Source organism: Hipposideros armiger, unplaced genomic scaffold, assembly GCF_001890085.2.
Source record: "Hipposideros armiger isolate ML-2016 unplaced genomic scaffold, ASM189008v1 scaffold_486, whole genome shotgun sequence".
In the NCBI taxonomy this organism is placed as follows: Eukaryota; Metazoa; Chordata; class Mammalia; order Chiroptera; family Hipposideridae; genus Hipposideros; species Hipposideros armiger.
Genome location: NW_017731836.1, coordinates 1004820 through 1028286, shown reverse-complemented (window position 1 = coordinate 1028286; position 23467 = coordinate 1004820). Strand labels below are relative to the sequence as shown.

The 23467-nt window shown below is 47.3% G+C and overlaps 1 protein-coding gene across 1 annotated transcript in view; it reads right to left on the bottom strand.

The window, feature by feature from the left end:
• COLQ (collagen like tail subunit of asymmetric acetylcholinesterase) overlaps positions 1-23467 on the bottom strand; it is a 54558-nt gene that overhangs the window by 16456 nt on the left and 14635 nt on the right. The window contains exons 3-8 of the mRNA XM_019667144.1: positions 23381-23443; positions 22921-22947; positions 22228-22272; positions 21962-21997; positions 15353-15433; positions 12064-12244 (exon numbers count right to left, since the gene is read on the bottom strand). Coding sequence (XP_019522689.1) covers positions 12064-12244; positions 15353-15433; positions 21962-21997; positions 22228-22272; positions 22921-22947; positions 23381-23443 — 433 coding nt within the window. The remainder of the gene's footprint in view (positions 1-12063; positions 12245-15352; positions 15434-21961; positions 21998-22227; positions 22273-22920; positions 22948-23380; positions 23444-23467) is intronic.

Genomic DNA, 23467 nt, shown 5'->3' with positions numbered 1-23467 from the left:
ACCAACATCTTGCCTCACCAAGAGTTGTCCTTAAACCTATGAATTCTTTCCATCCTCTAAAATACTAGGCATGGGGCTGGCTGAGTGGCTCAGTTGGTTAAGAGTTGGCTTAAGAGCGCGAGCTCTGAGCAACAGGGCCGCCAGTTCCATTCCCACATGGGCCAGTGACACTGCGCATGAGCTGAGCTGTTGCTGAGCTGCCAACAGGTGGCAGGATGGCTCAGCTGGTGTAACAACAAGGCTGACTGTTCAATGGTGGTCTATGCCCACCTGCAACAAAGACTGAACTCGGCACTTTGAGCTGAGCTGCTGCCCGGATGGCTCAGTGGATAGGGTGTGCACTCTTAACAACAAGGCTGCTGGGTTCGACTCCCGCATGCCGCCATCCCTAACTAAGATGGTAACACAGCACCTTGAGCTTAGAGGCCAGGAGCTGCCGACGGGAAGCCAGATGGTGACTGGCATCCTCCACAATGAAGATTGAAAAAGAACAACTTGGCTGGTCCCCTTCCCCAATTCCCCAACGCTGTTCCCCTCCCCCAATTCCCCAATGAAAATCTTAAAAAAAAGAAAGTAAAATAAAATGCTACACATTGAGAGAGTGTGAGAGGCTAGATCAATTCTATGTGGCCATGGAGATGTTTGCACTATTTTCCTTGGCTGGTTTAGAGGGGCCCAAGGGGTGTCTTGTTTGGCTAAGAGAAAACAGCAGCATAAACAGCATAATTTTTTTAAAAAAAGATTGTCAGAAGGAAGTGTGGCCCTTCTCTTCATCAACTGGAAGCAGCCAGTAATTTCTTGATTTAATTTCTCTAAGACCTAATTATGGTTATCAGATCTGCTCTGTCTTAAAACAGCCTGCCATGAAAGGGGAAGGGAACTCTTGAAGGCAAGTCTAGTAAATGGAGCAGAGACCAGAGAAGCTGTCATATTTAATTTTGCAGTAATTTATTATTCTTTGATGTTCACTGTGGCACTGAAGTAAAACCTAGCCCAAACATTTTAAAATAAAATTGTTTTTTTTCTCTTTTAATGTTTCCTTTAATATGCTTATATAATTAATCTACTTTTAACCCACCACCCCATCTAAAGCAGCAGAAACAGAGTTCTTGACAGCTTAAGGCAGCTTAAGTAATAAAGTATAATAAATTAATGTCAGATAACTCAAATTATTTAAATATGCTCTCCTGATTGGAGAATAACAGATAAAAGTTGTTTATTCAAGTTTGGAAAATAAAGCTTTAAGGAGAACTTGAAAAAAATTTTACAATTCTAAGAAAGCATCTCTTTTGCATGTTTGAAGAACATTATGCTCTGAGGCCAACGTTAAAATAACATTTTCCCATGTCAATGCCTTACAGCATGAGAACCNCTTGGGCGTGTGGAGAAGGCTGGCAGACACGCACCAGCACTCCAGAACCCTTCCAAGGTCGCCCAGCTGCAGTTTCTCCTCTGCCTCTCTTGGCCTCAGCAGACCGCCAAGGGCTGAGGGGTTTCCGCAAAGCCTCTCTCAGCCAGGAACACCTGGGAGGCTGGCAGGCTCACACAGCTCTTTTGCACCCCTGACCATTTATTTTTCCAGACCATATATGGCCTCCAATGCCTCCCTTCACCCCACGCCCTGCGTGGCCTTCCACTGATGGCAGACCCTGCACCATGTAAAGCAGCCACTTCTCTGATTTCTTCCTGGAAACTGGAGAGCTCTTCAGTGAACATAAATTATCAGTTGCTTTTCCTGCTGAGGCCTCTGCATTGTTCACCCCTCCCCACCCCTTTCCCCCTTGACCCACTTCATTTTCAGCAGGCGAAGACCATGTATTTCTGCACCCACCCCAACTCCCCGGAGATGTTTGTTTTTAGCACAGTCTAGTTTATTTACAGCTCATTCCAGTTCAGAATATTTCCATCAGGTGGACATGTTGGGGAACAGCTTCCCCTACCCCCGCCCCTGCCCCTCCTTCCCAGACAACTAAGCCAGGACTTCACATGTCTATTTTGGTGTCATCAGGGTGGCCTGTGGGTCTCTCTCTGGACTAGGCTGCCTCCGTGGAATCGTGTCTGAGCTCAGGGTCCAGCCTGGAAAAGCCCCAGCAGGCTCTGTTGTGATGGAAAAATCATGCGTGTGTGTACATGGGGGGCAGGAACCTGGCTATGCCACGTGGCTCGGCCCCAGGCAGCTGCCTTGGAAATGCCACCTATCACGGATTTCAGGACTGCTTACCCTGACTTAAAGACACTAAAGTCACATGGTACGTGGCCACTGCAATGCCAAATCATGAGCAGAAACAATGCTGAGTCTAACACGGGCTTTTGGCAAACACTGGGGTTGTTTGTTTTGTGCTGTTGATGATGCTGGCTTTGCCCTGTGGACTCAGTACCCACTTGACTCTGGGGCACATCCTTGGAAAGTGTTTCACTCCTCTTATTCTTGGAAATAACAGAGACCTGGAGTGTGAGTCCAGATGCAATTCACCGTGTGACCTGGTACGACTCCCTTTTTCAATCTGAGACTCAGTTTCCCCATTTGTACCAGAAGAAGTTTGGCTCAAACCATCTCCCAAGTCCTCTTTACACATCCGACACCAGGATCGCCACCGTGTCCACCTGGATCTCCCAGTCACAAGACCAGCCCGTCAGTAGTGACAGGAGACAGCCCTTTCTGTGTCTGCCTCCTTTTGGGCATCAGGAAGCCTCCCCCACCCCCAAATCAAGCAAATATGTCCTTAGAAGCCACCCATGGAAAAAGACAACAGAAACATCCTGCCTTGGTAGGTTGGGAAAATTGCAGATGTGGCCACATGTTAACTATTCTGCAACTACTCATGTAGCTGGTGGACTGTTCAACTTCCTCCTCCTCCTGCTTTCGGGCCTTTCCCTGCCCTTTTGAGAAGGAGCCCAAGGAGAAGAGAGGTGATGGGCACGTGTTCCATGGCATCACTGGGTGTTTGGACCCTGAGTCGAATGGCTCAGCTANAGGTCTTGACAACCAAGTTTCTAAAAAGCTCAGGGCAAGTGACATTTGAGATACTGATGGTTGCAAGTTTACAGACATCGTCTTGCTCTGTCCTAGAGACATAGCACATGACAGCTGAAAGGAACCAATCTAGCCCACTCCCCTCACTGGGCAGATGAGGAAACAGGGGCTTAGACAAGAGCATGGATGAATGCAAGCCACCTAGCCTTAAGGTAGCAGAGCTAGGCCTAGAACTCAGGACATCTTCCTTTTCATCAGGAACATTTCTATTTTATCACAAGAGCTATTGTCACCAAATGGCTACCCGTTGCTCTCAGGATAAAGACCCGCAGCATGTATCCTAGATCCTAACTATACAATTATTTTGTGGTCCTTTCATCAATGTGTCCCCATGAGACATAAGCTCCCAGCAGGCTGGAATCTATCTTGTTTACCTCCCTTCTCTGAATCAAATAAGAGAGGAAGAGGAAGCTGAAAACACAAAGGGGAAGTAGTTCTATTGAGTTTTAAGTCAAAGATTTGGGTTTTCACTTTGGCTATGAGATCCTGAGCAACTCATGTCATTGCTTTGTGCCTCAGTTTTCTCATCTGCAAGATGGGGCAAGTAAGTACACACCCACATGGGTTTGTTGTGAGGCTAACACAGATCTCAGAGGTGGAAAAGGGTTTGCACAGAACCAAGGGCTATGTGGGGCAAGCTGATGATCATAGCAACTGGCTTGGTTCCATCTTTCCACGTGGCTAGAAACATCCTGACTTCTTAAAGAGGTTCACACCTGCAGCTGCAGTCATTCTACCTGGGTGTCCTCTTTGCTGCCCGCCTTGGGAGGGCCAAGAGCAAAGGTTTTCCCCAGCAATGACTGATGCCTGACACCTTCCGCCTGGATCCGTTTCCTACATTTGTTCCTTGGCAGGCTTGCCCACCTGATGAAACCCAATCTTCCCCAAGTCTGGGAAGCGGTGCTGGGCACTCCTTTCCAAATCACAACGGTGACATGTAGCCTGTTGTCGTGTCAACAGGGCCCTGGGAGCTCTCTTGAAAATGTCCAAGGAGTTCTTAAACTTTTAATGTGGGATTCAGGGGTCAGAGTTTGTTTCCAATTCCATTCTGATGGAGGGAGTCTTAAGCCTTAGTCTAAGCTGAAGCATTCCATGAGGTAACCAAGATGGGTCCCAAAATGGCAAAGGAAGTCACACCATCTTAATATAGCCACAGTTAAGGCTTGTTTTTCTAACAGCCATATCAGCTGGCTATAAGCACAGGAAGTGCCATGGCTTGAAGGAGCTAGAAATGCAACTTGAATCTGACACCAGCAGTCATGGAATATTCAGTTTATTGGTCATCTACTCAGAGCAAGTCATGTCTCTATAAGCGGGAATCACTGCACAGAGCTTTCCAGGAAAAGCATTCTTTGCTCCTTTATTGCCACAAAGTTTGGTGATCTCTCTCAAGGAAGTTGTTCTGTCCCCTGAATTAAAAAAAGATTTGTATAATAAAGTCAAGAGCTGCTTTCCTGGGCCTTCCTGAAGGTAAGTTCTGAAGCACGAAGGTGATGAGAGAAGATGTGATGTGGGGGCAAGCTGCTCTTAACTCTGGCTTGGAAGCTGACTTAGGTGAGGAGTCTTGGGTAGGTCACTCTACTTCCCTGGCCCTCAGTTTCCTTGTGACTACATAAAGGGAGCCGAGTTGTGTGGTCACTAAATTCCTCTTGCCCTGAAATTCTAATCTCCTGAAGTCTCTTTTAGATTTCTGATTCTAGGGTTTGAATTGATTTACAATAACCTCCAGAAACTCTTAGCACCACTGGCCCAATGAATACTCGGAATATAAGACCCTATGCTAGGAATTAATTCATGACAAAAAGAAAGTACCAGGCTCCCAAGGTTAACAACTCAAGTATCTGCTGACTAGATAGGAACTGAGGGTTCTACAAGATGTTTACAACATCTTGTAGAAAGGATGAGTACAATATCTTGTAGAAAGGATGAGTTAATTTCTCTAATTTTTTTGAGCTCCCAGGCATGGTTCTGGTGTAGTTTTTAAGATCACCACAACTGAATCATTCTCAACAGGGTCAAGAAATAGCCTTGTTGGCTTTAGCCCTCACCAGGAAAAACAAACACTGCCTAAGTAAAGAACTAGATGACACAAGTCAGCAGGCTTCTTGAACCCCAATATAAAAAACTCTGGGTGGAAATCAGTAGTNCTTTGTTTACAGCGGTGCCAGGGTCGTAATGCTCACACATTTACTCTCTGCACTTTTAATTTTCTCCCTGGAATTCTTGGGTTGCCTGAAACATCCTGAGTGCTTGGTGAGAGAAGCTAAGGGGTCTTGAAAAAATGCTGTTTGCTGAGAACAAGAGGCTTTACCGCCTCTCGTGTCTTTTCAGCTGTGCTTACCAACCTTCCCTGGGCCCTACCAAGAGGGAAGTTAACACTACGCACACAGGAGCAGCCGACTGAGAAATTCCCATGTGGATGTATGGGCACCACATGCAGCAAAAGTCTTTTAAGACATGAAGAAGGTGGGCAAGTAAATCGTGCATTTTTGTACCGTCGTCCAGCGGCAGGGCTGGGGCTGACTCCAGCTCAGGGACTCCAGCACCCACTGCACTAAGGCTTGGCACACCCACAGCAGAAAGCAGTTGCTTTCTACTCATGCATCTGTGAAATGCTGTTTTCCACATTCCCCAGCATGGCAGAGAGGAAATCCATTAAACCTCCCCAGGCACTACTTCATCCACAAGGTCTGCAGGTGAACACGCCTAACACAAATCCTGTTTGAAATACAGTTTCTATGAGTCTTGTCCAAATGACAAACAGATCCCTCAGCCAGCGGTTCCCCAGACTGTGTGCACATGAGAATTCCCTGGGGATCATTTAAAAATCCCAAAGACCAGGCCACACCCCCGGCCAATTACATCACAATCTCACGGAGAGGAGCACAGGTATCAGGAATTTTTGAAGTTCCCAGGAGATGCTCATGTGCAGAGAAGTTTGGAATCCACCGTCTTTGGTTTATTCTCCTGTTTGGGGGAGAGAACAGGGGAGGGAGTTTTCACCCCATTCTTTTATTTTTTCCAAGCCTCTGTTTTTTTTCATTTCTTGAAATGGGCAAGAACTAGTTTAGCAGGCATGGTACCCTTGCATGGAGGTCAGATGATTCACTGGAGTGTCTTGTTATATTGCAGATGCTGATTGAGGGGAGGATGCAATTCAGCATTTCTAACAAACTCCCAGATGGTGCCAGTGTTGCTGGTCCACAGATCTCGTGTTGGTGGGGACCCATTCACGCTGTGTTCTAAGTGATCAGCGGTGGCTGCACAGTCCCCTGGAGATGGACAGCACAGCCTACGTGGGACTCAGATGGGACTGCGGGAGGGTAGAGATGAGCAGGTGTGACAGAAGAGCTTTGGTCAGCAGAGAACCCCCCTTTCCCCCCCCCCCCACGCTCTGTGGGCTCTCCGATGCCCTGGGAGCTGTCAGCGTAGACTGTGCAGGGTGGGACGATAGATGCACACCTGAGAGGTGGTCCTCAGGAGGCCCGTCTTGCCTTTCTGCTGACTTTCCAGCCCCGCTGTGGCAGATCTGGGTTCAAAGTCCTGTTTTCTTGATTGCATTTAACACATATTTATGGAGAACCTACTGCACCNCCACCCTCTCACCCCTCCACCTCCTACCAGACCAGCACCACAGGCCAATAGCTCTCCAGACACAGCCCTTCCTGTGTCATCTCAGGAAAATCAGACTTGCATGCTAACCCTCAGGACAAAGGAGAATCAGGGCCCCTGGGAAAGAGGGCAGCAGCCCCTCATTTCTCCCCTCACAGGAGCAGAGCTGGTGGACTGACCAAGGTCTCACAGTTCAAGTGAAGGAAGGAGGATTGGGGGACCTCTGGGCAGTCCTCGTGCTCTCTTCTTCCTCCCCGTCTTGAGGAAGTGAGTTTCACTGACTATGCGCCAGGGGCCAAGGGAGCTGCCATCTTCTCCCTCATGATCTGATACCACACGAGCCCTGAGAATGTGCCCCACTTACCCTGGGTCCTTCAGGGCCAGGCCAGCCGACGGGCCCAGGCATGCCAGGAACACCCGGGGGTCCAGGTCTACCCTTCAAAAGAAAAGAACAAAAGTCAGGACAGCTGGGTTTGTTTCCCTCCTTCCAGAAAGTAAGATTTGTCTCTGGGGTCCAGAGAGGAGTAGGGGGCCTCTAAGCGTGGCCCCAGGACCCTCATCCCCACCCTCCAAAGACTGATAGCCAAAAAGGTGGATCACTTAGGTATAAGGTAAAGCCCTTGGTGTCACATTGTGTCGACACACAAGATCTTATTCTACTGAAGAAATAAAGGTGGTGGAGAAGATATTCTAAACTTCTTGATTTCATCTTTTTTTTTTTAATTGGGGAATTGGGGAGGGGAACAGACAGGTTGCTGTCCTTTGGTTCTTCAGTCTAGTTGTGGAGGACATTGCTTCACTGGCCCATGTTGGTATTATCATTGCGCTCTTCCCAGGTGAGGCAGATGGGTCGCTGGCCATTGGACGGCTGCTCACAGCGGCTCATAAAAGCTCACGCCGCTGCTGGCAAGCCTCACTGCAGCCTACGCTGTTGCTGGCAACTCACAGCAGCCCAGCTCCAGGTCGAGCTGTTGTTCACCATCTTAGCTGCAGAGCGCACAGCATCACTGGCCCGCATGTGGGACCCGAACCGGGGCCCTGCTGCTCAGAGCTGGTGTCCCAAGCCAACTCCTAACCAATGTGCCGATTGCTCCATCTTTATCTCCTCCACCCACCCATTCAAATGTCCCCTGCATTCTCCGTGAGGATGCAGCGATGCAATATAAATGGGATAGGATTGTGTTTGGGGACCAGTAGCAAATGCTGTTGGTACCCCCTCAAGATCTTTTTCACCTGCCCAGAGTGCCGTCTCCCAGTGGCTATCTTCCTTGCTGTAACAACTAATTCCTGCAACCTGCGACTGTGGGATTTGCCTATGGCCAACTGGAGCTGCCCAGCAATTTATGTGCTTCCCCTTCCTGCAGGCAATAGACCAGCTTCCTTACCTGCAGGTGGGACGCACTTTGTGGTACAATTCTTACTCCAGAGCTCCCCTTGGGATCAGGCTGAAGCTGGGTATGGCCTGATACCACTCCCACANAGTTGGATTAATCCAGGAGAGTGTAATCTGTGATCCACAGAGCCCGAGGGTATCTCAAAATGGATTTGGGGCAAGGTTTCTGGAACCCTGGGACGTAGTATGCAAAATCTTGGGTAGACATATTTTTTCTTTTTCCTAACAGTGGTTTTGAGACTTTTATCAGACTCTCAAGGGTAGTCTCAGGAATCGTTTTGGGGGCCTAGTCCAACTCTTGATGATTATCCAACTGGTCCCAGGTACAGGGAGGTCTCTTTTAAACTCTTCTTTCCCCTTCTTTTCTTTTCTTTTCTTTTTTTATTAAAGATTTTATTGGGGAATTGGGGAAGGGGAACAGTGTTGGGGAATCGGGGAAGGGGAACAGACAAGCTGCTGTCCTTTTGTTCTTCAGTCTAGTGGAGGATGTCGTTTCACTGGCCCATGTTGGTATTACCATTGCGACCACGGCACTTGGCAGCTCACGCTGGCTGCCAGCCACTCATGGTAGCTTATGGCAGCCCACAGCAGCTCCCCTGCAGCCTACGCCGTCGCCGGCGACTCACAGCAGCCCAGCTCCAGGTCGAGCTGTTGTTCACCATCTTAGCTGTAGAGGGCACAGAGTCACTGTCCCTAACGTGGGATCCAAACTGGGGCTCTGCTGCTCAGAGGTGGCATCCCAAGCCAACTCCTAACCAACATGCCACTGTGCCGGTCCCCTCCCCTTCTTTTCTTAACCCCCCAAAATCTCTTCCAAAGGGCAGGATTACTGCCCATTTCCTTCAGCCTCCTCACTCTGGGAGGCCCCCAGAAAGGAAGTGATTTAAAGGAGGGCACAGGAAGGGGACATCAGTCCAAGGAGATGGCCAGCATCCTGCTTGCTTGTTGTACAGTATGCAGGTGGGACAGACTGAGAGCCAGTGCAGCGCAATGAGCACCTACAGGAACCAGCCCCACCCGTCCCACCGGCCCGGTGCCATGGAGATGTGAAGCTGACTCAGTCACAGACCCTGCCTCAAGGACTTGCCATCTTGAAAGAAAATAAAACACATCTGCAAGAAACAGTTAACCAGTGGAGGGGCCATAGCAGAGAGGCAATGTGTGACTGGGGTTCCAGGGGAAGGAGGCCCATCCGTTAGGGCCAAGGAAGGCCTTACTGAAGAGAGAGGGCTTTGAAGGAAGGAGAGGATTTTGTTGGGTGGACCAGAGGATGAGAGGAATGCCATTTTAGGCTACATGGACCCAGAAGGACTATAGGAAAGTGCTCTAGCTCTGCAGAGAGCAGGGCATCCGCTGGAGGGCAGAGGTCAGTAAGGCTGGGATCCGGCAGAGGATGGGGGCATAGACGGGAAGGGGAATGAACATACTTGGCTGAGTGAGAAGGAGCCGGAAGACCAAAGAGAGAAAACAAGACTACAGTGGTCCTACTGAAGGGATGGGGTTGCAATCCACCAGAGGCTGATAAGATAGAACAGTGGGTGTCTGAGTAAGCTGAAGATGGTCTCCAGGCCCTGCCCTTCTCACCCAACTCCAGGCCCAAGGAGGAAATGGGGATTCAACTCAGATGAGGGTTGGCCTTTACAAACAGATGCACACATTGAGACCATTAAGGTCTGAATTTGCTAAGGACCTCTTTATGTCTCCATAACCCCTGCCATATCCCCTGGCTACTCCTCAGTTTTATGAGCCCCTAAGTACCCCAAGGACCAAGACGGTCCCTTCCAAAGGCAAAACCCAGGCTTCAGTCCATGCTCGCAGTCTCCGGGGTTGACAGCTTACGGTCATGGGACTTGAGGAAAACGTTTTGCATGTCAGAACCAAGAGGACGAGGGCTAGTTAGAAGGACCCCCACCCGGGTCATCCAGTCAACTCACGGAAACAGATTATGGGCACAGACACATAGTTTAGGCTGCATCTCAAATCTAGTCCCTTAACCAAATAGAAATAGGTATGACAAGATAACTTATTGACATGCTAATTAATGCTTGTTCTCCCGGTAGTTTAAGCAAACAGCAAAGACTTGGTGCTTTCTTGTCCTTGCTAAAAACAGGTACTATTTGAAAACTTCTGCCTTTTGTTCTCAGAAGAGAAATCCTCCTAAGCTGGGAATGTTATGAGGAGAGTGAGGAGGGACGGGGCTAGAGATTGGAAGAGGAGGGATCTCCCCTGACCTGGAGAGAATAGGGACCCCAGGCATCCTGGAGAAGAGGTAAGGTCTCAGAAGGAATGGGTGTGGGACACTCCTTGGGAAGCTGAACCAAACGGACCAGGATTCCCAGCCTCAGAAGTGCTCTGATACCTAAGCAAGGCATGAGGATGGCAGTCACCAGGCACCCATGGACCACATGGCCTCGGACAACAGGCATTTCAGGGGTAAACAGGGCAGATAAAAAGCTACAGAGACCTCCCCTGCTGGGTTTTCTGCCATAATTCCCCTGGATCTTGGCCCAACTCGTATGACAGTTGAAAAAGTGGAGAGAACCCCAATAATGCCTACGATTGAATTTTCCTGGCATTCTGGCAGGTTGGAGTCTCAGAGACAACTTTAATTTGGTTTAAAGGATTTAACAAAATATGACATTTCTTGATCATCTCATGATGTGGCTGCAAATATATTTCCATAAACACGAAGGCGGGGGAGGAAGTACACGGTGGAATTTTAAAATGCCTTCATTTTCTTTTAAAAAATGGAATGAAAATTATTTTGGTTCCTTTTGTATAACTGAGAACAAAGAATCTTGCACAGCCAGTAAACAGTCTTCTTGGATCTAGAGATGCTGTGTTTATACAGACAATGTGAAATGAAAGGCCTTACTTTGCGCTGACAGTGTACCTATGCTCTCTTCGATGGTAGATTTGATTTCTTCTTATTTCTATGTTCAGTGAAGATCTATAAGGACTGTTTCATAAAACTGTGTAAGATGATAAAAAATCTGCAATGTCATCTCTGCTTCTAGGTTTAAGAGAATTGCTTGGAGCCATGAAACGTTTTTCTTTAAAAAGGTGTTAATTGATGAAATATGTGCCTGTTATTTTTCAACTTAAAGTATAAATAACATCACCAAGGTCATTTTTTTCCCTCTCCTCTACTTATCCTCCAAAATGCTGAAAACAAAGCCAGAATGATGTTTATCTTTCTCGTGTAAAAGTTGAATGAGCCAAGTTGTNTGAGCCACCAATGCGAGCCATAGATGTAGTTTTAAGTTTTCCAGCAGCCAAATAAAAAAGTAAAAAAAAACCAAGTAAATTACCTTTAATTATATATTTTTAACCCAATAGTCCCTAAATATTATCATTTCAATGTATATTCAATATTAAAAAATTAACAATGAGATATTTTACATTTTTTTCATACAAAGTCTTCCAAATCCAGAGTGTATTTTATACATACAGCATATATCAACTCAAACTAACCACATTAAAAGTGTTCAATAGCCCCATATGGCTAGTGGCTACCGTATTAGTCAGTATAGGTCGAAGAGTCTCTGGAAAAATTTGAGAGTCTCAAGTCCCTAGAATGCCCGGCCTGTTGTCTTCTAGATCAGCTTCCCAAATCCTGTTCTTTTCCTCACCTTTTCCTCTCATTCTAAATTCTGTTTCCTCTCACACCTCAGTATGGCTACAACAGGACCATTTCCTGCATCACCTCACAAAAATAGTCTAGGTTAGATACAGGCCATGGAAGGGAATTTCATAAATATACTTGGGGAGAGAAAAAACAAAAGGGGAAATTCCATATTTGAGCAGCTGATGGGAGCTCCGAAAGTTATAAATTCACCTCATTGTTTTTGAGGAGATGGGACACTTTGTCAAATTCAATTCCCTACTCGCCCTCTAGAACTTATTTGAGACAGTGAGAGGACAGACACCCACCAGAAGCTGCAAAGTAGCCATTCCAGGGCCCAAGCTGCTGCGTGAGAGGGAAGGGTTGACTCCTTCAGAGAAGATTCTGGAGGCAGCTCACTCTGAGGGGTGCGGGGGGCAGGGTGGGCAGTGTGGTGGGCAACGAGGGGCCCGCATTTGTGTTCCCTCACGCGTCCTAAGGTACTCACCGGACTTCGACCCCCTCTGAAGAGTGGTGGCGGGAACAGCGGGGGCGGAGGGGGTGTCAGCAGGCAGCATGCTTTGTGGCTGCCTCGCTTCTTCTGATCCAGGCCAGGAAGGGCTGTTTAGAGAAAACTGCTGCTCATTAGCAATGCGGTCCGTGCTCGGGCCTCTGTCGTGCCCGTTGTACCCCAGGGAGACCCAGGCTGCCTGATTCCTAGAGTTCCGAATCTGATTCCTAACGTTTTACATGTGAGCACACCTCCTGCTCGCTACTTGAGGGAGTCCTCCCCTGGTCTTCACTAAGATACAACAAATAAGATAAACGAGCGGACGGTACAGACACTGTGATTGCTATAAGGTTCGTTTCTCCTTCTTCAGAGATTGACTTGTCACTTTGTAGATGGGACAAGGAATGCAAAGTTCAGATAGGCTCATAATGTTCCCCCAATAGGTGGGGAGAAGGAAGTCGTTGTTAATAACTTTGATACTGTGCTCAGAATTGTTCAGAGAGGGAGGCAGACAGGGCTGGAGGTAGCATCGATTACAAGAGACCATGAGCCATGAGTTAACACATATTTGACTCTAGGCTGTATGCACACATTTGGTGTCACCCATGCTCACTAGCCAGTGACAGTTAAATGTCTCAACACCCGAGTGTGAGGAGATGAAGAGGGGACCCTGGACTCTTATAGTTTCATTGTCACATGGAGTCTCTCAATACACACATTCCTGGGGAGAAGGAAACTGGGGGCCAGGGTGCAGTAGGAGTGAAAGAGGAGGAAGAATCGAGGGCTCGTTTGATGCTGCAGGGGACCTGGGGCAACAGTGGTCAGAACATGAGATGGAAAAGTCAGAGGAGGCACTGGTTTGTGGGGAAAGCTGCCAAATTTGGTGTGAAACATGTTCATTCCAGCACATTTCCAGGCACTGGGGTGGGCCTTGTGGGGGGAAGAAAGATGCGTAAACAGTGCCCCTGACCTGCAGATGGTGAAGCCTGTGGAGCTCGAGTGGCTGCCAAGGCCCTCCTGCTCACTTCCCAGCCGGCCCTCCGGCACCCACACTCATCCTGGGGACGCTTACTCTGTATCAGGAACTGCCAGGAGATGCCTCCACCAGGACGCTTTCCTCAACTCCCCAGGCCAAGGGTGAGGGGTCCGGCTATGTTTTTCTCTGAGTTTACCTCTTTTTTTTTTTTTTAGCTGAGCCATCCTGCCACCTGTTGGCAGCTCAGCGGCAGCTCAGCTCAGGCTGGACTCAAACCGCTTTTGCTCAGAGCTCAAACCTTTGAGCGAGCTCTTAACCAACTGAGCCACTCAGCCGGCCCTCTGAGTTTACCCTTATGTTAGCCTTGATTCATGGGGGTGAAACTGTTTCTTTGTATCTCCCTGACTAACCGGTGCTTTCTGGGAGGATGGAAGCCAGTTTTTATCCCCAGGGTCTAGCACAGTAACTGACATACACTAGATATTTCACGAACGCTTGGTCAATTAATTTTTAAAAACTTACTTCATGCCAGGCACCATTTAAATGCTTCACACATATAAATTTACCTGCCCCACAGCAACCCTGAGAGTTAAGTACTATTATTACTATCATCACGCTCAATTCACAGATCCATTCACTGAGGCAAAGCGGGGAAGTGACTTGCACAGGTCCTACAACTAGTAAGTGACAGAGCTGGGATTTGAACCCAGCAGTCTGGCTCCAGAGTCCTTCCTCTAGATCTCGACACTATAACTTCACGTGGGGGAACACGAGGTCAAGGGCTAAGAAGGAGGCAAGGGGCTCCCATAACAACAACCTGAGATTTACAGTATCCATGCTCTCCAACTGAAGGCCACCGGGTCTGCACCTGTCGTTGAACACAGCTGGCCCTACTGACTCATTGCAACAAGGGAGGGCGCATACCAGGGGGAACCGTGGGGCATCTCAATAACAGGGCGCGAGAAAGGATTTATTCTAGGATTTAGGCTTTTGCTTGTGGATGTTGGGGGAGCAAAGTCGGGCTTTGCTCTTCATTGGATGCTGCTGGGAAGCAAGTGCTAGCCTATGACTGAGTATCTCAATTCTCATCCAGAAGAAGAGGTGACCAGAATGAGGCAGAAGCTGTGGCTGGTAAAGAAGCGGTAGTCATGGGCCGGCCGAGTGGCGCGTTGGTTAAGAGCTGGCTTGGGATGCCAGAGGGCCCCGGCTCGGATCCCACATATGAGGGCCAGTGACACTGCCCTCTACAGCTAAGNGCCGAGTTGTGTGGTCACTAAATTCCTCTTGCCCTGAAATTCTAATCTCCTGAAGTCTCTTTTAGATTTCTGATTCTAGGGTTTGAATTGATTTACAATAACCTCCAGAAACTCTTAGCACCACTGGCCCAATGAATACTCGGTATATAAGACCCTATGCTAGGAATTAATTCATGACAAAAAGAAAGTACCAGGCTCCCAAGGTTAACAACTCAAGTATCTGCTGACTAGATAGGAACTGAGGGTTCTACAAGATGTTTACAACATCTTGTAGAAAGGATGAGTACAATATCTTGTAGAAAGGATGAGTTAATTTCTCTAATTTTTTTGAGCTCCCAGGCATGGTTCTGGTGTAGTTTTTAAGATCACCACAACTGAATCATTCTCAACAGGGTCAAGAAATAGCCTTGTTGGCTTTAGCCCTCACCAGGAAAAACAAACACTGCCTAAGTAAAGAACTAGATGACACAAGTCAGCAGGCTTCTTGAACCCCAATATAAAAAACTCTGGGTGGAAATCAGTAGTAGGGGAGAAAATGATGAAAGAGAGAGAAAGAAATGAAGGAAGGAGGGAGGGAGAGAAGGAAGGAAGGAAGGAAGGAAGGAAGGAAGGAAGGAAGGAAGGAAGGAAGGAATAAAGGAGGAAAACATTTTCCTTTTATTTTTCTGAGCCTAGTTTTTTAGGAAATTGGTGTTTGTGGCAGCACTGTGAAGCCACCACCATTCCACCCATTGTAAAACTTTGAAAATTGAACCAGATATTGTGACTTCAAAAGTTATCATGGAATTTGAATTATCCAAGTTGGAGCCCGTGTCATTCCTGAGTTCACTTGGAAAAGACCAGAATTGGCTTTATAGTGTTACCATGGTTCTGAACCCTGGCTACACATTAGAATCACGTGGAGAGCTTTAAAAACACAGCAGCCCCAGATGAGGAGGTCTGACTGCAGGGATGTGGGATCCTTACCTGCTTGCCTCTTTTTCCTGGTCTTCCTGTGGGTCCCCGATGTCCTGCTATACCAGGCTCACCCTTTGGACCCATTTCACCCTGGAAGGAAGAAAGAGAAACAACAGAAGAATTAGGGCATGTGGAACAAGCACATCTCTACAGGCCGATCCCATCATTGGCTACGAGAGCAATCTACTTGATCATTCCAGATCATTCCCAAGTGGGCTGCATTGGGAGAGTGGAAGAGTGATGTGAGGCCACGTGAAAGTTAGATAGGTTTTTCATGGGAGAGGAAGGAAATGAGAAGGTTACTGCGGGTGGGTGATTTATTATCTTTGAGAGACAGCTGCCGGGAAACACACATTTTGAAGTCCCCAATCACCATCCGGAATGGCAGAAGTGGGAGGCTCTTGCATTTCAGTCACATGTGTGCCTGTGACACTACAAGCTGTTAGGGAAAATGCTTTCTCTTTTAATTGAAATTTTATGTTATGTTTTCTTTGTTTTTAGCACAAATTCAAATCTATGGCTTTTTGAATGACTAGACACAGTTTTTACAACTCTCACCTTTGGGAAGTTTCTGCTCACATAATGATGTTTACATAGGCTGGCATATTTCCCTACTCTTTTTAAAAATTGGTTTNATAGATAGATAGATAGATAGATAGATAGATAGATAGACAGATAGATATATGGTTGTAGGAAAAGTCATGATGCATTTTTCTATGTTTTTCATTGATATATATATATACACATTTTTTTTTCCAAAAGGGCCTGTGGGGTAAACCTTTTTATATGAAGCCTGCCTGCAAAATAATAAAATGGCACATACCAGATACATGTGGAAATCTGCCACTTTATAGGCATACCCAATGCACAAGCATGCGCGCACGTGTACACACACACACACACACACACACACACAATATTCCAGCTCATAAAGACAGGCCATTAGTGCTTAGCAGTAAGCACTGTTGTTTTAACCAGCTTAGTAAAGACTATAAGCTATAGCAGGCGTCAGCAAGCTTTTCCTGGAAAGGACCAAATAGTAAATATTGTAGGATCTGTGCCATAGTACATGAAAGCAGCCATCGACAATACATAAAGGAATGAGTGTGGCTGTGTTGCAATAAACTTCACTTACAAAAAAAGGAGGCAAGCTGGATTTGGCCCACAGATTGTAGTTTGCTGACCCCTGAGCTATAGCCTTCAAAAGAAAGAATATTTCGCATATTCATTCATTCATTTACTGCTTCATTCATTCAGAAACACATGTCGAATATCAAATGTGCACTAGATACTCCTGAGACACAAATGGTCCTACATAAGGGCCCTGAACAGGGATAGAGGATCACTCTGCCAGGTTCTCCCCTGGAGGGCAATCCTTGCAACCTGAGGCAGCGGCCTGCTGAGCAACCTCAGGTTCACTGGCCCAAGCACCAGCTCACCACAACAGAGCTGCCTGCAGAATCTAATTCATAATAAAAGTTTCCGGGACTTTCCTGCAGCTGTCAGCAGGTGTCATATTCACAGTATTTTGTCTTAATTGCAGCTCTGGGATTTATCAGCCAGGCCAGAAGACCGGTTCTGGAATACGGCCTCCCTGGGCACTGTTCCAGAAGCTTCTGTCCCCACTGTTGGCACATGCAGGCCTGTTCCCTGCTGACCCCTCCCAAAGCAGGTTCTGCTTTGCATCTGTCCCCTGCTGTGTTTCCCACCTGTGTTGTGCAGGGAGATTGTGTGGCCTGGATAACTCAGGACCCTTCCCAAGGACCCAGAATTTCCAGTGGGAGCCAAAGACACCTGCATGTTTAGGGGCAGAGTCTAGGGTCCTACCAGCCCCAGGGCACCTCAAGTCAGCTGTCGCACCCAAGCCTTGGTGGGCAGAGAAGTAGGTTGGAGGACATGGGTTCTACCTTCCCACTGACCAAGACTCTCTCCTTCACCAAACTTTCGTCAGGCTCTCAACAAGGCTTTGAACTTGGGCTTCCATGGCCGTCCTTGCAGAGTCCAGTTTTAGCAAGAATCCTGCTAAGTCAGTTTAGATAGACTCCCCACCAGAAGAGCCCTATAACAGATTCTGCTTCAGCCCACAAACATTTATTGAACCCTTACTGTGTGCCAAGCCCTTGCTCTTGGATACAGAGATGAATAAAGGTACAGAGATGAATAAGTCTGTCTCTGGAGGGAAAAGAGTTTTCATCTCATCTGCTAACTTGAACTGAGTGGTACAGATTTCCTGGGACACTGTGTTAAGAAGGACTCTGAGGAAAGAGGATCATGACTAATTAGTATTGTCCTCCCTGAAATGAGAGGAAGGAGTGACACCTGTGCTGCATACTTGCTGACCCTTGTTTAACAAAATCCTCATCATGAAACGATGACAACACTGGGCTCAGCACTTCCCATGTAATATCACATTTAATTCTACTAGCACGATTATTCTCACTTTACAGAGAAGAAAGGGGCTCGTGGAGAAGCCAAGTCACCCAGTCTAGGCCACATAGCTGGTACAGAACTGGGGTCAGAGTTCAAAAGGAATCGTGCACACAGTCCTGTGAGAAGGTGCTTTCCTGGTGTCCATCTTGCCCAGCTCCCCTGACCAGTTGCACCCCTCCTGCTGTTCTTTCTTAAGGCTCTTGGGGAGCAAGATGGTTTCCCACTGACCTGGCCCTTCCCTGACAGGCTGGTTCTCTCTAGGCCTAACTCCCAGACACTGACTACATCACAGGACCTCCTCAGGTGAGGCTGTAGTGAGAAAGCTAGTACCTGCCCCCCCCCACCCCGAATGTGTGCTCCCACTTCCACAGGCCAGGGCTGTTCCTGAGAAGTGGCTGCACTTGCCAGACCCCTGCAGGGCGAATAGCTGGGAGCATGTGGCTCTTCTTTCTAATGATTCTGGCTGGATGCAGAGGACTGAGCCCTGGGAGATGGAGGAGTCACAGAAAGAAAAAGAGCCCATGCCCTGAGATCCCAGCGTGGAGGTGAGCTGCCCCCAACCAGGGACTCTGGACTATTGGGGTAGCAGAAAATAAAATTTGATTCGATTAAGTCACTGAAAAGTGGGTGCTTGTTTGCTACAGTGGACAGTCTTACCCTAACCCAGTAGCGAGGTGCCAGCTGTGGGAAACATCCCATGAGCATTCGATAGCCTTCTCTGAGCCCCAGAACATCCCCACAAGGCACACATTAGCACTGTCATCTTCATTTTCATACAAGGCTCAGAGATTCAGGGATGTACCTAAGGTCATACACAGCCAGTAGGTAGGAGGCTAGGAGTGAGTTCAAATGTCTGACCCTGGAGACTTCTGGAGATTTCAGTACTGGCACTAAGTGGTGACCTCCCACCCCCACGTCCCCATCAGCCAGAGACAATGAGCAGGGAACCTCAGAGAAAAATGGCGGGTGTCATCTCAGCCAGCTGGAGTTGGAGGAGTTTACCAACACCCAGTTCCGTGTCTTTCTAATCAAGCTTTACAGTGACGCATCTTTAGGTCCCAGTTCCCTGGTTTGTAAATTCACATTGTAAGATAGCGGGCAATCCTAGTTGCCTCCCTCATATCCCGGCCCCAGAAGGGGTTCTCTCATGTGTGCTGGTGGCCTTCCAGCAAATGTGCATTCCCCTCCTCTGGTGAATAGTTTAGTCTTCACAGGGGACAAGGCTCTGCAACTCATTTTGAAATCCATCAGAAAACAAGATGGAAGGGTAAGCAAATGTATGATAAACACAGCAAAATGATAAAGATGGCAGAATCTATGAGGTGGGTGTGTTGGTTTGCTAGGGCTGCCTAACCAAGTAACTTGGGGCTTAAACAACAGGAATTTATTTTTCCCAGTTCTGAAAACTAGAAGTCCCAGATAAAGGTGTTGAAAGGTTTGTGTTTTTTCCCAAGGCCTCCTTCCGTGGCTTGCAGATGGCTGCCTTCTAGCTGTGTCCTCACATGCCTTCCCTCTGAGTATCTCTAGTGTCTCTCTGTGTCCAAATTTCCTCTTCTTATAAGGACACCAATCAGATTGGATCAGGACCCACCATAACAGCCTCAGCTAACCTTATCACCTCTTTAAAGGCCTATCTCCAAACACAGTCACATTGTGAGGTACTGGGGTTAGGGCTTCCACTTATCAATTTGCGGGGGGGGGGCGTGCACAATTTGACCGGTAACAGTGGGCATATTGCCGTTCCCTGGACAAATCTTTCCCCTTTTTTTCTGAATGTTTGAAATTTTCCATAATAAAAAATAAAATAATTTTAAGTAGGCAACAGAGAGCCAAAAGATACCTTCACAAGGGTTAGGATTAGCGGGTGCGTCGGCCCAACACCCCTGTTGGCACATATCTGAGGGCCCCTGGAGCTGCACAGAGCTAGGGTACCAGCGTTGCCTGGGGGAGCCTGCAGCCACTCCTCAGGAGACCTTTGAGCAAGTAATTGAATCTCCACGAACAACATGAGAAGGATGTTCTCCTCTGCCCTTATAGGGATGCCTTGAGGAGGAAAAGTCTGCCCTACCTACAAGGATGAAGGCAAATCATTCCATATTGTCATTATTTTATAGTAACTTATATATCAACAGTGGCTCCTTTGATTGTACACAGATTCAAGGAGACAAACCCATCCCTCTTTTCCTCCCACAAGGGAAATTTTTGGACTTTATCTAAAGGAAGGCATCTGCTTTTTTAAGTTCAAGTTCTAATTCGACCAGATGACATGTGGTAAGTAGAGAGGAAGGAGGAGACAATGTTATTAGGAGCCAAGGGAACATCAAGAAACCTCCCCAAGGCTGGCTGTGTCTTGGCTCTGAATTTGATTACAGCAGCCAGCATAAATCAGCAAGCGCTATTAAATCTTTTGCTACAGCTTGACAGGGGAGGCCAAGATGCTAGAGTTATTCAGGCGATCTGGCCGTAGGTCAGAGACAAAACCGTCCAGCTGCATGGGGCCCAGAGGGTGGGTTATTTCCAACACCCTCTGACAACTGGGGCTGAGTGGAAAGGCCCTGTGTTTCCAACCATTACATTTCCACACCTTCATTTTTCCACGGTGACATCTTAGCTCTATGGACGCTTGTGATTTAAAACTTTGTGGCTCACTTACCCCTTTCCCTAAAGTCCCCCATCCCCGCCCCACCACCTTTAGTATTTGCTGTCTGAGGGTTCACAGCCAGTGGGACGGAGGGAGCAGGGTCCCTGGGAGCCCCCAGCTGCCCACTGGCACAGACAGACATTTCTACCCATTGGTCTCACTCAGTCACTCAAACCCCTGAATTCCAGAAAGTGGGGACCACAGGCTTACCCTGTTGACCTCAACGGAGCAATAGAGCTTCTCAGTTGAACAAGTTGGAGAGATCAACCGTAGGCTTTTTGCAGGACTATAATTGTATGATTCTACTATTCTGGAAATTCTCTGAGCTCTCAATTCCCATTGCTAATTTGGATCTAACAGACTTTTAAAGACAGAAGAATCCCACCCTGTGCTCCACATGATAGGCTCTGTTTTGTATGAACATATGGAATTTTGTTTAATTGCTTAGAACAGGTAATACATTTATGTGATTCAAAATTCAAAAAAGTATAAGGTGTACATGAAAACTTTCCCACATTTGTCCCAGTTCTAGTTATTTATTCTCAATTGCTTAGTCTCCTGTGTACATTTCCATGACTATTCTATGCATACAGAACAAACAGGTAGGTCAATATTTTCCCCTTGTACTCAAAGGATTACTTGTAATATAATACTATACACATGGTCTTTCTCTGTTTCTTCATAGTATTTCTAAGAGATCACTCTGTGTAACTACGTATAATGCATCCACATTTCTTTCTATGGCTACATACTATTCTTTCACTTGGAAGAACCATGACTTGTTCATCCTGCCCCCTACTGATGTGCTTTTGGATAATTGGCAAACATTTAAATCCTAATTCATTTGTAATTTATTCTGGTAGAAGATGTAAGTTTGTTTGTTTGCTTGTTTTCCAGAAGACATTTTATCTGTAACCTAAAGCAGACCAAAAAAACACAAACAAACAAACAAAAAAACCCAAAACATTCTTTAAACTACCTTTATGTAGCTTGCAAACATTAACCATCACAATATTCAGTAACATGTACTGAACACTTGTAATGTGCTAAGCACTGGCCTACAACATGCTTCAAGCCTGTTAATATTTTCTCTATTTGACAGCTCAGTAAACTGAAGCTCAAAGATGTGCCCAGGTAAGTGGAGGGTTGTGATTTGGACCCAGATCAGTTGTCTCCTTATTATAATTGCTCTGCTCTCATATAAATTCCAACTACTTGTGTGTCTGAGACACCACAACAGTGGTATACATTGCTCCTCATTAATTATTTCATCTGTGTCATTTTTTTTTNTAAGAGGCAGGAAATGTAAAGAAGGGCCTCTCTCCACCCCTGTGGGGTGTCCCCGCTCTCCCGTTGAACTGGAGGGAGGTTTCAGACCATCCTGTCACCCTCTCACCAGCATGTTCAGCAACTTGCTCCCCTTCAGAACTTTCCACAGCGAAACCCACTTTCCCTGCCTGATGAACAGTGAAGCAGACCTCTTTTTGTTGTACTTGGATGGACTCATTTGTTACTAATGCCTATTTTTATTACTTCTAGGTACTTACTTTCTGCCCTAACATTCCAGGAAGTCCCGGGAAGCCCTGCGAAGAGAATAACAAATATAGTGACCACCTCTGAAATAATGCTTGAAAGGGCTGTGGAAGAGCTTGATCAGGATTTTCAAGATAGAGCCCTGTCAGCCAGCCAGCCAGTCAATCAGACAGACAGCCAATCAGTCAGTCAGTCAGTCAGTCAGTCATCTCATAAGGTGAGGGTGGGCAGGGGCTGCCACTTCCATTGTAATTTATTACTTCTATGCAATAGCCATTACCTTTTCTCCTTTGGGACCCAAGTCACCCTTTTCACCTCTAGATCCCTACGAGGAAACCACAGGAGAGAGTCAATGAGTCAAAACTGTGGGAAAAAATTGGAAGTGAAAGTTCCCTAAGCCACCACCCTCATTTCACAGGCAAAGAAACAGGCTCAGAGATTAAGTGACTTGCCCAGGGAAGGAATTCTTTGCATTCTACCATCCATTTGGACCCCAACGACCTCTTCCCTTAATAAAGGACAACTCACAGAAAATGCTGGGTCCCAGATCCTCTCTCATCCAAAGAAAATTTGTCCCCAGGTTCGGGATGGGTTTCTTGTTTAGTTTTGTTTTTTGACAGATAAAAACGGTTGTGTGGTGAAAGCGTGGTCTAAAGACACACATCTGCCATCTTCCTCCAGCACCCCCATGCAAACTGCGCTCACTGTGCACACGGCACAAGCTTCAGTTGCTCATCTACTCCAAGTAAGGGGCCTCTACCTCCCCTGGGGGCTCCTCCCTAACCCGCTTGCCCTGCCTCAGGGGGCCCCTCACTTCTCTCTCAGCCCACTGATAAAAGATGGGGGAATATCTAGGAACGGTCACTGCAGTTGCTGAATAAAGAGAGACCTGGGCTCATCCTCTGCTCATCACTGACCCTGCAGCCGATAGCCCAGACCAGGCTCTGGGAAGCCAGCAGAGACAAGCACTAACCTTCTCCCCTCTGGATCCAGGGTAGCCCTAGAAGAAAGAAGAGGTGCATTTACATCAGTCCTGTAGGACCTCTGGGTTTGATGTGAGAGTGGAAGGAATCCCTGAATGTGGTGGTGAGAAGAGTCTCATGGCGTTGGAAGTTTTGGCGTGAGTGGCTGCATTAAACACAGATGCCCCTGAGACTTGTGTTTACACCAGGCCTAAAAAGAACATCGCTTTTCTTACCACCCCGCCCCACCCCCCGCAAAAGGACTGAAAAAAGATTTCGATCTGTCTTGTCCAGAACAGCAGGAATGGTATCCCTACATCCTGTGTCCCCCAAAGTCTGGTAAAGACAAGTACTCTGGCATTGAGATGGCCAATATCTGTGACAGTCCCGGCAGCCCACCCAGTCCCCATCTTTGTAAGTAACAGCTGCTTCACAGCCTTAGTGAGAAGACCTGGGAACCCACACACTGACCTTGGAGCCTATTGGTCCTCTTGACCCTGGCAAGCCCATCAGACCCAAGTCACCTTTTTCACCCTGTGGGAATCAGAAGAAGGGGGG